At 52.6% G+C, this 15317-nt stretch overlaps 1 protein-coding gene across 1 annotated transcript in view; it reads right to left on the bottom strand.

The window, feature by feature from the left end:
- LTBP2 (latent transforming growth factor beta binding protein 2) overlaps positions 1 to 15317 on the bottom strand; it is a gene marked incomplete at its 5' end in the record, with an annotated part of 94206 nt that overhangs the window by 69426 nt on the left and 9463 nt on the right. The window contains one exon of the mRNA XM_080679759.1: positions 5085 to 5331. Within this exon, the coding sequence (XP_080535885.1) occupies positions 5085 to 5331 (247 nt within the window). The remainder of the gene's footprint in view (positions 1 to 5084; positions 5332 to 15317) is intronic.

Here is a 15317-nt window from a genome sequence, read left to right as displayed (position 1 = left end):
CACCAGCTGAGGTCATTAACTCTTTGTCCCTTCTGTGCCCAGCTGCCCTCTCCCCAGGGACCTCGTTTCTGATTTTGGGTCATCAATCTCCTAGGAATATCCCTTGTCATTCTGTCGGGTCAGGGTGCCTGGGTCCCCCTGGTAGAGCCTCCAGGTGTCACTGAGAAGGAAAGACCAGAGGGGAGGAAGCAAGCCATGTGTGTTGGAGCAAGTGCTTGACGTGGGTTGAATTGTGTCTGCCAAAAAGATATGTTGAAGTCCTAGCCCCCAACCTGTTAAGGTGACCTTATTTGGAAATAGGGTTTTAGCAGATGTAATTACTTAGGTTTAGAGGTAGTTATACTGCATTAGGGTAGATCCTAAATCCAATGACTGGTGCCCTTATAAGGACATCACACACACAGGACGCTGTGACAACAGAAGCAGAGATTAGAGTGATGCAGCTATAAGCTAAGGGACACCATGGATTGCCGGGAGCCAACAGATGCTAGGAGAGAGGCATGGAACTGATTCTCCCTCTGAGCTTCTGCCAACACCTTGATTTCGGACTTCTGGCCTCTCAACTGTGAGAGAATACGTTCCTGGTGTAGTAAGCCACTCAGTCTGTGGTAATTGGTTATGACAGACCTAGGACACTAACAGTGTTCCAGGGGGACACAGCAAGTGCACAGGCCCTGAGGTGAAAGCATGTCTGGCAACCAGTTGGCTGGTGTGGCAGCAACAGGGTGAGAGAGGAGAGCAAGTGGTGAGAATTGATGTCAGATCATGTAGGGCCACCCTTGTGGCAAGCCCTTGACAATGGAGCTGTCACACTTCAGACAGAGGGTCCCAGCTGGAATGGGCTGCAGTGGGTGGGTGTGCCTGGCCCCTATGATCTTTGTCCCCTGGTGTTATAGCTTTGAACATGTTGCACGAAATGGCAAAAGGAAATTAAGATTGCAGGTGGAATTTGGGTTTCTAATCAGCTGACCTTAAATAGGGAGATTAAATTGGGTTATTCAGGTGGGCCCAATGTAATCACATAGGCCCTTAAAGTGGAAAAAACAAGAGTCTGTGAGAGAGATTCAGAGGAAGCAGGGGGGATTCAAAACATAAAGAGTTCGTCTGCCATTGCTTAGCTTTGAAGATAGGAAGGTGGCCACAAGTCCAGGAATGTGGGCAGCTTGTAGATGCTACCACAAAGGAACAGGGACCTCAGTCCTACAACTGTAAGGAACTGAATTCTGCTAACAACCTGAATGAACAGGAATCAGATTCTCCCCTACAGCCTCGGTGACACCTTAACTTTAGCCTGATCAGACCAGTATCAGATGTTTGAACTATAGAATGGTGGCAAATTGTTATCTCAGCCCTAGAAAATTAATCCAGGGGATATAAAGAGAAGAGCTGGCTTCTGGAGAAGCAGCCCACTGAGAGCCATCACCACGGGGTCCACAACGTTCCAGATACCTCCCCACCATCCCGTTTGCTTTGCTCAGCACTGTCTTCCAGGCCCGTATTGCCCAAGTACTGACTAAATAGGCTGAGATGTCCCCAGGGGTCAACCTCTAAGTCCTGGCTGACTTAGGTCAGGCTAAGGAGCAAACCCAGTGGAAGTCCTTCCCATTCTGAGAAATGTCGTTAAACCTCACCTTGACCCCATCTGCCATAAAGCCGATGAGACTGGTCCTTATGGAACAACCAAGTTGGCACAAAGCCACCACTGGTGCTACTGCTGCATCTGCTAGTAGGTCTGCACACACATACACACGTGCATATACACGCACACACATGCACGGCCATATGTATGCACCCTGGCTTTCTATCTGCTCTTTGCCACAGTCTTCTATCCACTCAAGTCCCCAAGGCAAAGAGAACCAGCCAGCTGATGGTTAACGGGCATTGAACACGAACTCAAATCAGGCACCATATGATGTGCTCTACCCATATGACCTCATATAATCCTCTCTGCAATCCTATCAGGTAGAGACTAATGACTCAGAGTGGTTAGGATGCTTGCCTAATATCACTCAGCTGATGAATAGTAAGTAAATCCCAGGACTGGGACCCAGGATGGTCCAAAAGCCCAGGCTAGGACCCTCACTACTCCAGGTGAGGTATACGGACCAGCAGCAGCAGCATCACCTGAGACCTGACACTCACCCAGACCTGCTGAATCAGAAGCTGCATGTTAACAAGTTCCCAGGCGATTCACTCCCCTTTGCAGAGCTGAGAAGCACTGAGAAGCACTGTTTTCCCACGTCTGCTGGTTTCAGGTTGTTGTAACCATGCCCTTCCCCAATCTCTTAAGGCCCTTCCTCAGCTGCCTGGCTCTTGCTCCCCAGGTAGGGAGCCCTCTGCCCAGACTTGGGGAACAAGCCTGTACCCAGAGCTCAGGAGCAGTCAGCTCAAGCCACAGCTGGACAACATCTAGCCATGTCTGGCTCTCGTAGGGTGTGCTGCCTTCTGCCTCAGACTCTCCTGGCCCCTCCTTCTCATCTTCTTTCTGGGACACAAGTCTTTTGGCCTCCATCTAATTCCCTCTTAAAGAGGGCCTCTGGCTGTCACCAACCCCTGCAGTGGCTCCCCCTCTTGGACATTTGTACCCCTCTCTTGCTCCTAGAATGCCCCTGAGTCATGTCACTTCCTCTAGCTGGACACCGAGGGCCTGTCCAAGTTGCTACCAGGAGAGAGGCAAGCGGCTGCTTGGGAAACCTGGCTATGCTCATAGGAAATGTCTGACACCACAAGGCAAGCAGGATTTGGCCTCCCAAAGCAAAACACAGCTGGGCCGACAGCGGGCCACTCGGACTTTCCCAGATTTCATGGCACTGAGGTCCCAGAGCAGAGAGAGACTGCTGGCCTGGAGGCTGCAGCTCATTAAAAACATCACAGTAGCCCCTGGCCAGGGAGCCTGTGAAGCTCAAAGAGGGTGGCCCTGCTGTGGGCCACGGACCTCACCCTGGGCCTTTGCCCCCCCAGCACCGCTTGCTCATGTGAAACCTTCGCTGGGAGATCAGGGGCTCCCTAGCTCATCCTCCTTTCTTCCCAGCTTCCTCCTCTCCCCAGCATCAAGCCTCATTCATTTATTCATTCAACTTCTGTTGATTGAGCACCTGCCGTGTTAGGTACCAGGGCCACATTCATAAATGAGCAGAACACAGTCCCTTGCTCTCAGGAGCTCCTGGTCCAGTGAGCAAATAAACAGACCACCCCAAGGCAGAGTGAAAAACGCTACACAGGGAGGCAGGGTCCTTCCCTCCTCCTGCACTCTGAGCCAGGCCCTCAGTTCCAGGCACAGAGTGAAGGTTCAATGCCAAGTCTTCAGTTTGGACCAAGTGATAGAGTACAAATGCAGACTGAGTGCTTTCTATAAGCTAGGACCATGGGAGGAGCTGTGAGGAAACCCAGGGTGTGAGACGGAGTTCCTGCCTTCCAGGGCACAGGCCACACAGTCTGATTGCAGACACAGGGCACAGACCCACAGAGATGCATGCCAAGTGTGTGCTGCAGGAAGGCAGGCATCTGGGTAGAAGTGACTGGGAAGGGGAGGTTTGGAGAAAGCAGGAATGGGCCTTGAAGAATGCAAGGAGCAGCGTGGGCTGGCAAGATGGGGCAGGGGATGTCACAGCTCTAACTCAAGGGTGTGAGTGGAGAACGACCACCATCCAACACTTGCATGCACGCACCACTCACACACACACACACACACACACACACACACACACACACTCACACACACACACACACACACACACACAGAAGATCAGTGCAGCAGAGTCCTTTCAGCTGAGCTTCCCCCACACAAGCCAAAAGAAAGCTTGCTGGGGGAAGCTCAGCTGAAAGGACTCTGCTCCCACCCTGCCCCTGGTTGGCCCTGGAGCTGGTACCACTAGGGCTCCCTCAAGTGCCTTCCCACCACCTGGGACCCTCAGCTGGGACTAATCTGAACAAGGCTCAGGCCCTGCCCACCTGCCCCTGTGTTGTCCACCTAACTCTGCCCCTCTCTCTGCCCAGCATCCCTGGGCCTGGGCCTAAGGGTTTGGCTCTTCTGGTTTTGACCTTGGAGCTCCCTAGGCTTGGACCTGAGTTCATCCTTCAGCCCTTTCTGCTCCTGGCTGCCTTTGGAAACCACGTGCTCGGATGGTTGGGCCTTGGAATACCACCTTACCAAGACCCTGGTACGCCCGGCCCCTCTTCACAGTTGCTAGACAATCTCAAGCTCCTTTCCTTTCTCTCCCGAGCTTTCCACTGGGGACCCAACCTCCCCATCAGCCTTCTCTCCCTGGTTCTCCTGGCCTCCAAAGGGCAAACCCCCTTTTTCCCCTTAGTTCAGCAAGACAAGGTTGCAACATTTCACAAAGAACTTAACTAAGTAGAAAACGAATGGAAAAATTAACCTGAGAAACCAAAAGGAAAACACAGCTCTCTAGAAATGGACCAGTTTACAAAGTTCAGATTTCCTGTCCTGAGCTAGAAGAAGTCTAGCCAGTTTAGCTGGCAAGCAGGCCAGGGAACCCTGCCCGTGAACACTCCCTTTGCCCACTTTTTCTTTTACTCCCTTCCCCCACATGCTCCTGCTTGGCCCCTCCAAGGAGAAAGGTTAGTGTTGGGTGGTGAGTCCTTCCTGCATCAGAGAGACCACAGGTGGAGAAGGGGGAGGAGAAGGCAAGACATTTATAAAGAGTTTACTATGTGCCAGGCCCTGTTCTAAGCCCTTTCCTTGTGTTGACTAATCTAATCTTACAGCAACTCCATGATTATGGTTATCATCATTGTCTCACCCCACTGAGGAGGAATCAGAGAGGTAACTTGCCCGAGGTCACCCACCTAGGAAGTGGCAATGCCAGGATTGGAAACAAGAGAGCCTGGTCCCAGGAACATGCTCTTCCTCAGCTTTCTTCTACCTCCCACCTCCCCTGTCCACCTCAACCTGGCAAAGCCTATGCCAGCCCCAACCCCAACCCCTGCTCTCCTGCTCTCCACACCACTGGTGGGGGCAGGGAGAGGGGAAGGAAGGGCAGCTCGGCCTTCTCTGAGACTGTCACCAAATGGTCCTAAGGAAGAAGCCCCAGGCCCCACATCCCCCTGAGGAGGTGACTTACCTGGCTGGTGGCAGCTGTGGTGTCAGTGGCCGTGTTCTGGCTGCTGTGCTTTCTCTGGCTGCGCTGCTCCTGCGCAAGTTGTGTGAACCCTCGGCTGAGCGTCGGGGAGCTGGCCTCGAGTTCTGGGGGTCAAATTCCTCCTCAGGGATGACCTCCTCGCACCGGGCTCCGCGGAAGCCAGAGCGACACACACAGAGCTGGGGCCGGCTGCAGGAGCCCCTGTTCTGGCACGGCGGCTGGCACACAGCTAGGGAGACAGGGAGAGGGGTGAGGGCAGGGGCAGGGGGCCTGACACCCACTGGTCAGAAGGGCCCCTTGCCTTGTGCTGCTTGGCCTCCTCCACTCAGACAGGAAGCCATCTGCTGGCCTCCCATGGCTCCCTGGCCCCATTTCTCTCTCCCCGCCACCCACAGGCTTCCGGGGGAGGTTTGCCTGTCATCTTTGTACAACCAAAGAGGGAATGACCAGAGGTGTGGAGGCGCTCACACCGCCACCTCCAGCAGAATCTCCTGACATTGTGCTATGCACTCAAGAGCCCACTTTTTGTTGTCTCTTTACCATGAAGGCAGAGTTCAGATGTTTTGTTTTGTTCCCTCTGGTAGTTCAAGAACTCGGAATAGACTGTCACAGAGTAGACTCTCAATTAATACTGAATGAACGAATGAAGAGTCTGTTTCATGGGAAAGGGCTCAACACTGGCCTGAAAGTTGGGGGTTTGAGTTGTTGGTCTTCCACGAGTCATGTGTTCTTGACCTCACTGAATCTCAGTTTCTCACGAATCACATGAGGATGGGCTAAGGAGGCTGGGGGATACTGAGAGTCTTCAGCGTGACAGTCCCTCCTCTTCTTCCTCTTTTGAAATCATCTGCTCTGAAGCTCCCACCCTGCTTAGCAAGCGCCAGTACTCCTGACTGGGAGCTGGAAGGATTCTATCTCCTAGGCCCTGGGTCCAGCCTGGGGATAAAGTGGGGCTGACCTGGACCCCTTTCTCCAAGCCAACACTGTGCAGCAGCCACTGGCCACAGGGGCCATGACTTCTCTTCACTGCCCTTCATCGCCTTGCAACATCAGAGTCACCCCCAGTGACCAGTAACCAAGGGAGAGTCATATACAAGCACACACTGGAGTGCTGGGCCCTGCTCATCTCTCCCAGGACCTCCCCTGGGAACAGGTGGGAACCCAGGAGAGCACAGAGGCTCATGCTGGATCCTCTAAACCCAGCGTCTCCTCCGTCTGTCACTCATTCATTCAACAAATATTTGCTGAGCCCCTACTGTGTGCTAGGCACTACAGACAAAGTCTTTGCCTACATGGAGATTGCAGTGGAGTGAGGACAACCAAAAAGAAACAAGAAAACAGTAGCATAATGTTGTTTCAGGCAGTATCCCAGGTCTGTGTCCAATCAGGCGCTTTAGATGGAGTGGTCAGAGGAAGCTGCTCTGAAGAGTGAGATGTGACTGGTGCAAAAGAGGTGGACGGGCAAAAATATGGACAGACTCTTTCAGGCAGAGGGATAGGCAAGTGCAAAGCTCTGGAGGCTGCAAGGAACATGGAATGTTCTAGGAGTTGTTCACGGCCCAGGGAGGCTGGGGTCTGGCGACAGAGTGGGAGGGTATTCAGTGAGGGAAGCAGAGGCAGATTTTGCAGCCCCCACCTAACTATCTGCCAGGTCCCTGTCACTCCCCCCACTCCCTGGAGACCAGCTCCACGGCCAAGCCAGGGTCAGCAAACACTGCAGAAGGAGGTATGTCCAGGCCAGGTCTCTGCCTGGTTTAGGGAGGGAGTAGAAAGGGAAGGCCTGAGTGATTTTATGTGGACCACAAATGCTGCATCACTCCTAGTCCCTCAAAGCCACCCCTCTCTGCTGACTAAGACTCAAAGCCTGGTGTGGGTGAGAGGAGGTTATGCAGCAATCCCCAGTCTAGGTGTTGCTTCCTCCTTTGAGTGGGTGGTCCCTGCCTTTAAGATGGCCTTTCAAAACCAATTTAGCTTCCTCCCTTCCCTTCCTGGGCTCTGAGGACAGCCCATTCTTGACTTTAACATCTTCCATTCTCTAAAACCCAAGGCCCCATATTCCTGACTCACGGTGACTCGCTTTTTTCTGGTTCTGCCTTACTTGCCAATACATTCTGCAAACAGTTAGCAAGCACCCTCTTGGTCATAGTGGGTGCTGGGGATGCAAAGACAAGACTGGTCCTGCGTGGAGGAAGCTCTGCCCTGTGGTGGGTTCTCATAACGACGGAAGCCCCTTGCCATGCAGGGAGTTAGGTCCTCAGGCAGAGCAGGGTTGGCACGCTTCGCTTGGTACAACGAACAGCTCATGGAAAATGGGTAGTTGGTGGGGAGGGACTATAAACATGGCATTTAATATGTATATAACATTGTGGTAAATAAAAATCCTAAAAGGGTTCCAAACCAGCCGGTTTGTTGGCGGAAAAACCTCCTTGGGAAGATAACCTTTCTGGATCAGATCTTCTAAGAAAGATTTTCCAGCAAGTTTCAAGTTTGCAGAGGTGCTGAGCCAGCCCTCCCGGACTTCATTTGCATCTGCACTTGAGTTGTTTTCATAAGTCTCAGCAAGAACTGACTTCCACACTAAAGTAAACACTTTAGTTTGGGTCTGAGCTGAGCCTCTGCATTAGGAGATTGGAGCATAAACTCCTCTCCTCTCTCTCCATTCCCCACAAATCACCTCAAAATGGCCCCAAATGGTGGCTCCAAGTGCCTATGAAAGGGTACATTCTTATGACAGTTTTTACTGGTCTACCATGAAATAAGGGAAATAAAAACAGTTTCCTGAGCTCTTTGTAATGCCTTTCCCCCCATTTAAAAATGTCTTTTATTTTGAAATTATATATTTTCTTCCTCTTCTTCTTCTTCATCTTCGTCTTCTTCTTTTGGTTTAGTTAAAATGTTCTTCTTTAATTAAAGATGGATGGCAAGTGGTAGTTTGTTTTCCTAACACCCTCCAAGTGGAAAGCTGGCTACTGTACTTTGGTGCTGAAGATGTTTCTGGATATTTGACTGGTGCTTGAAATCCAAAAGTTAGGGACACTGGGAAGGAGGGGGCAATAGTGGTCACGTATCCTTTTGTTTAAAGGAGACTAGAGCAAAACATTCCTCTGTCAAGTGAGCACCTATTTCAAAACTGAAGGATCTGAAAGAAATCAGCCAACTCAGAATGGCCTACGGCAGCGGCTGCTGCTGAAAGCAAGTAAGGGAACGCCGAGGCCCGGGAGAGACAGTTCCATGCGGCACTGTGGGGATTTTAAGAGGGAAAACTCCCAAACACAGTGGGCCCAGAAGTCTTTATGTTTTACTTTTAGAGCCTCATCACTTTTATTTTTCCTCAAGAGCAGAGATTGTGCCTTACACTTGAGAAATTGCCCCAGGATGGGGGATGTGGCTTGAGTGAGTCTTCATTGATTGATTATTGGTGCAATGTTGGGAAGCAGGAAGCCACGATGTCCATGCTTGATTGACTATTGGTGAATGGTTATCAAGCATGATGCCACGATGTCCATGTTTAGCCATCAAGGACACACCCTGGCCCCTCCCTGTTGAAAGCCCGCATCCTCAGAGAACTGAAAGGTGATGGATGCTGTTACCAGCCTCCCTGTGCCCAATCGCCCATGCCAGGCCTTGGCCATTCATAATTTGGACTCCTCCATAGCCCCCTGGCACTCTCTTCCTCACTGAGGATTGGGCATGTGGAAAGTTTCAGCTTTGGGAGTTCAGCTCTATGGAGTTAGCACGATGCCAAAAACAAAAGGGGGAACAAAAAGAAACTCTCAAAATTGCTTTGAAAGTAAGAAATAGAAGGCATTGCTCCTCCAACCCCCCACCTTCTGGCTGTGCCCCTTCTACCTTCACTCTGCTCCAAAACAACCAAGCAGAGGTTTGCTCAGATTTTCCACACAAAACCCCCACCTTTGGGAGGAGACCAAATTTGGAATGGGCAGGCCTGGGGAAAGTTCTGGAAAGAGCTCCCACCATGTGGGCTGCTCCTACCATTCGCTGAGAGCCTCTGCGATCAACCACTTAGTAGCAGTAAGAACACAGGGTTGGGAGTCAGTGGGATCTAGTTTGACTCCTGCTCAGCCACATCCCAGCTGCGTGACCTTGGGCACATCTCATCTCATTGAGATTCTCCAACTGGTGCCTCAGTTGTCTCATCCATAAAGTAGGTCTGATAATTCCTGCCTCAAGGAGTTGTTGTGAAACTCAATAGAGATCATGGATGTGAAAGTACTTCGTACTCTTAAAAGCTGTGCTGTCCAATATTGTGTAACGCTGCAGCCATGAGCTGCATGTGGCTCTTTAAGATGAAATTGGTTAAAATTAAATAACATTCAAAATTCAGCTCAGTTGCACTAGCCACATTTCAAGGGCTCAATGGCCACATGTGGCTCATGGCCACCGTGTTGAACAGAGGATAGCACATGCCCATCATCGCAGAAAGTTCTATTGGACAGCACTGCAAAGCTTTAAAAAAAACACCATAACCCCAATGGGAGCAGCAAGGGGGCTTCTGAACTTCTCTGCTATGACCCTTTTCCCAGAGAAAGGCAATGTCAATGCAGGCTCTGGTTAGAGAGCTAGACCAAGCCCTGTGGTCCAGAAGGCAGGGCTAAACAGCCCAAGTGTTAAATTCAGCCAGTCCCCTCTCCATACCCGCTACCACCTACCAAGGAAGGCTTTTGTCATCAGCTCTCTCTCCTGGGCCCAGGGACACCTCCTCCCTCCATCTATAACCCCTTAGGGGAGGCACTGACTTCAGAGTGGTCCCCTCAGGCCTGTGGCCTCCTCCAAGGCCTCCAATGCCACCCCCTCTTGTCTGGAAAATGAACCTCCACTCCAGATCAGACTCTGGGCCCAGACCACCCCTCCCACCCACACCTGAAGCTCAGCTGCTCCCCCATTAAACCTCCATCTCCTCTAAAATTTGTGTCAGTGCGCCACTTAGGACCTACTCACAGAGCTACCCTATTCCTCCCTCACAGAAAGGAGACCCAGATGTCAGAGGTGCCCAAGGCCATCCTTGTCTGGCTCCCACACCTTAGAATCCACCTGGGGATGCGTCCTCTACACTCCCAAGCTCTGCCCAGGGTCTGTGTCCTCAGGCCCTGACCTCAGCCCCAAGCCCCCAGGCAGTGGGAGAAGTCAGGCCCTGAAGGACGCACCCTGCTCCCACCACAGCTGCGCTGGGGCCGCAGCACAGGATGGCTGGAACAGCACTGGGGCTCAGGGGCCAGCCAAGCGCCCGGCTCCAAAATAGCAGTTGTGTTCACATAAAAGCCTCTAATGAGAGAAAGATGCCGTTCTTGGCCCCTCGCGCGCTCTCTGCAGACGCTGTCTGGCAGGCTGAGCGGGCCTCTACCGTTTGGCAGAGAGAGGGGAGGAAAGGGAGGTGTGAGTCAGACCTTGGCCCCCAGCCCCTCTGCATGGACCGCCCTGCTAATTGCATTAACAAATGCCTCGAGGCTGGGCCAGTTGGAGGCCAGCGCCAGGGAGCAGCCCCAATTCCCACGGGCTCTAGCAGGCATGAGGAGGGGGACCACAGGCAGGGCTGTGGCCCAGGGCTGAGGCATGGGTTGGCCTCCAGCTCCTGCTCCAAAGCAGAAGAGTGACTGTCCACCCTGTCACAGCCCCAAGGGCCTTGTCTGGAAGGAGACCATAGTTCCAGAGCAGTCCGGTAGATGAGAGAAGGATGGGGTGGGGTGCTGGGACAGCCCCCATCAGGGACAAGCCTGGGGACAGTCTTTTCCAGGGGAGCAGCTCCAGGGCATGAAAGAGAGTTGTGTGCAGACAGGGAGCCATCCAAGCCCTTCTACAGCAGCACCAGCTCCGTGCCCAGGAAGGTCGGAGGGTAGAACACTATCCCCACTTACAGCACAGCCCAGGCCAGGGCAGAGTGTGTAGGAGAGAGTGGCCTTGCTTGCATTTGAATTCCAACTGTGTGACCTTGGGCACGTTTCTTCACTCCTGTGAGCCTCAGCATCCTCATCTAGAAAATGGTTGTGCATCTGATATTTACTATTTGCCTAAGATGGTAAGCAAGACAGACACTGTCCTCTTCTTTATGGACCTTTCAACTTAGAGAGACTGTCACAGGACAAGTGAACAAACAAGCAGAACAGAAATCTGGTGGAAACAGTGCTGGGGAGGGGGGTGAGATCCAGAATAATGGGGCGGGTGGGGGGAAGCTCTAGACTGAATGGTGAGGAGGGGAGCTTGAGATGGAGCCTGGAAAGATGGCAAGGAGGCCGCCTCATAGAGAGCAGAGGAAAAGCAAGCCAAGAGAGCGGCATGTGCAACAGCCCGGAGGTAGCACATTCCATCCAGGAGCCCAGGCTGGATTCTGCGAGTGGGAATGGGGGAGGGGGGGTGAGTGCTGAGAGACCAGGCTAGCTACACCATAGCAGGAAGGTTCAGAGAGGGATGTTTTATGATCTAATTTATGGAGAAAGAGCCGGAGGGTAAGGTGGGCAGGAGGTAAGCAGTCAACCGGAGGCTGCCATCACCCAGAAGAGGGTGCTGGACTAGAGGGCCCTGGACTAGAGAGGCAGCAGCGGAGGCAGAGAGAAGCAGGCAGGTTCCCCGGAGATTTAGGAAGTAAAACAAACAGGGCTCACGACAGACTGGCTATAAAGCTTGAAGGAGAGGACGGTGTCTCAGAGGACCCCCAGGTGTCTGGCTTGAGCGTTCAGGTAGAGGGCGATGCCTTTCAACAGGGTGGGTAAGACCTGCCAGGGGAGCTGGCTTAAAGGGAGGGGAGCCACGAGTTCGTTTTGGACAAGTTGGGGTGGGGATGTCTGGGAGGCATCAAGAGCAGATGTGGAGTAAGCAGCGGGACGAAGGAGTCTGGAGGTCAGAGGAGAGGTCTGGCTGGAGATATATATAAAGCTGGGCGTCATCAGCCCGGAGACGATGTTTACATCCATGGGAATGCATTAGATCATTCTGGGAGCAGTGCAGCAAGAGAGCAACGGAGAGGACCCAGGACTCGGCTCTGGGAAGCCACGTTTAGTTGTTGGGTAGAGACACAGCAGCAGGGACACAGGAGGGGCAGGACAGAGAGTGACCTGATGGCCACTCACAGAGTGAAAGGGATTGAAGTGTTCAGTGTGGTCCCTGGCACAGAGAGTTTTGCACTGTCATTGTTGCATGCTAATTATGTGGCATAGTCCCTACGGGTGGTCAGTAGTGGAGAGCAAATAATGCTGGCTGGGCTCCCATGGCCCCCTCTTTGTGTGGGGGGGACTTGGAAGGTCTGGGGAAAGTCCTGGGGTGGCCCAACATTAAGATGCTGGATAAGGAGACATAGCACCCAGCTTCAGGAGGCCCCTGGGTAAGAACATCTTCTAAGTGAGATCTTCAGGAGCTGCACCTGCTCACCAGGACGATCTAAGGTGCCTATAGGTGGTTGGGGGAGAGATGGATGATGCTCTTGCTGGGACTGCACCCTTCGTGTTAGCTGGATCTCACTGAGGTCATGTGATTATTCCCTGGAGCCACCTCCTCCCTTCCTCTCCACCACCCTGGCTCCTGGTGGCTGGTAACCAGTCAGTGAAGAACCTGCCAATCACACCCCTGCTCTGGCCCTTTTCCCGAATGTTTGTTCAGCACTTACCATTATGAGGCCCTGGGCTGATTTCTTTACCTGCATCTCTTTTCTTCCTTCTTATAACTGCTGTAAGTACTGTTCTCATCCCCATTTAACATATGGGGAAACCAAGGATGAGGGTGGCCAGGCAGTTGCCTGAGATCACCATGCTAGTAAGGGATGAAGCAAAAGTTTGAACTCAAGAAGTCTGGCTCCAAAGTTGGGGTTTTAAACTGTTGGGTTGAGGTCATTATAGGGCTGGGATAGGTGGGCTAAGGAAGCTCCCCCAGTGAAGTCAAGGTGAAGCCCAGATCAGGAGGGTTGGAGTCCTTATAGCACTGAGATGTGGACCAGAATGAAAGCCATGCAGAGGCTATGAACCAAGGAGGCAGGAGCAAATGTCCAGGCCACTCCGGGATCTCCCGAGGGACTCCTGAGCACCGTGGGGAGTGCTCTGGAAGGGCTGATAGACCTGGGCTGCAGAAGGGCTAGAACAGCCCCAGCACAGACCCAGGCTAGGCCCTATTATTCAGTACATACTTACTGAGCTTTTACTTTGTGTCCAGTGAACACTTGCTACTGAGTGGCATGCTGGGGGCAAGGAGACACAGTCCTGTTCTCAATATCAAGGCCAAATGTGGATAGAGCACATAGAACAGGCCGGGCCTTGAACTGAACATTCGGCGTGAGTTACCTCATTCGTTCCTTACAACTATGTGAGGCAGAGACTGATATTAATCGCATTATACAGGGGAGAAAACGGAGGCACAGAGACCTTAAGCATCTTGCCTGTAGTCACGTAGCTAAGTAAACCCAGACCAGCAGCACAGTCTCCCGGATCCAGAAGAAGACAACGGCTAAACTTCCAGGCTCTGCTGATTCCCAGCTGCAAGACTGGGACAAATAGCTAACCTCAAAGGTAAATGGGAATAAAGATCAAATCTAGTTTATAAGGTTGTTGTGAGGATTAAAAATTAATAACATAAAGTCCTGGCCCACAGTAAGAGCTACAGAGCTATAATAATTATTATTATTATTACTATTAATAATCTCCCCAAAACAACTCCATATAGGTTACTATACCCATTGTATGGATGAGGCTCCTTGGCAAAAGAGGGCCAGTCACTTGCCTGAGGACACAGAGCTGGGATTGAAACCCACCACTCTTTGGATCTGGCATCAGAATTCAAAGCTCATGCTCTTCATATTAAACCTGGGGTTTGGAAGGAGTGATCCACCTAGGCCCCTCCTCAACAACAGGGACTCCCTCTGCCTCCCCACCCCTAGAACAGCCCCTGCCCCTGGGCAGCTAGGCTGAGATAAATGAGAATTTAAAGATTTCTTCAAATCCTCTTCTGTGTGTGTGTGTGTGTGTGTGTGTGTGTGTGTGTGTTGGGGTTGTGATGAAAACTGGACAATCTTCCAAAAGCCCTAATTACACACAGGACCCACTTACCCCACAATCTACAGTCCTTCCCCTCAGTGGTATGGGCCAGGCAGGCCCCAGTCCTCACCCTCCACAAATGCATAAATACATAAACCGCATGGCAGAGCTGGCAAAGCCACAGAAGGACAGGAAGATACCAAGGTGAGAGGAGGCGAGAGGACTCCACCAAGGTGAAGGGAATAGCTGTGGCTCCAGCAATGGCCACCTACATATACAGGGGCTCCCCGAAGTCCAGTGACTGGGCAGGGCTGATGGAAGGGGCCCCCCAGGGAGGTGATCTGGTACGTTACAGCAACTTCAGATTCTGTGAGAGGAGACAAGAGGCAGCAGGGAGTGGCCCCAGGGGCTCAGGCCATCATCCCCTGTGTGTAGGCAGTAGTTGGACCCACAGATATCTGGGAAACACCAGAGGACAGACTGAGTCTCCACACGGTTTGGGGGCTGGCAGGATGTCACACACCCGTCCTTGTCAGCCCTCCCACCTGCTGTCCAAGGAGTCACCGCACATGTGTGAAACTTCTAGGACAGTCATGAGCATTCCCCGACGGCATCCGATGGCATCCGCAATCTCTGCTCGAGCCAGAGGGGCAGCTGTGGGGAGGGGAGAGGGAGCCGGCAAACCGTTGGGGAGGGTAGGAGAGCCAGCTGACAGGGTGTGCAGCCAAGAGCCCTACATTCTACAGAGCTCAGGATCCAGTCCTCGAGAGCCAACGCCCATTGTCCACGTGGTTCTCGTTAGGCTCATTAGCAGAGAAACAGCAACAAGCAAGCAGCACAGGGCCCAGCTAATTAGCACACAGACCTTCAGTGGACAAGCCGACTTCAAGTAGGGAAGGCTGACGCCCACTGGCAATTCCTCCGGGAGAAGTGCCAGCCTGTGCGCGTGGGTCAGGGGATGGCCAGGGAGCTGCAGGATGGGAGGGCCCGGGAGGGAAGTAACAGGAGCTGAGGACCCCCAGCGGGGAGTGGGGCTTGGCAGCATTCTGGGGCAGCCCCCTGCTGGGGCACGAGGGTGTACACACACGTTGGTTCTGACAATCTGCAGACTCACCCAACTTCGAGTTTCCAATGTCGAAACTCCAGTTTGGCAGAGACGAATGCTGGAAAATCACGTGCAAGTCAGGAAACTGAGAACTCCGGGGACTGGAGGGCAGAGCAAGGCCCATGCCCAGACCTCTCG

Source organism: Plecotus auritus (genome assembly GCF_963455305.1).
Source record: "Plecotus auritus genome assembly, chromosome: 1".
Classification (NCBI taxonomy): domain Eukaryota; kingdom Metazoa; phylum Chordata; class Mammalia; order Chiroptera; family Vespertilionidae; genus Plecotus; species Plecotus auritus.
Note: the sequence above shows the minus strand (reverse complement) of the source record. Positions and strands in the feature narration are given on the sequence as shown.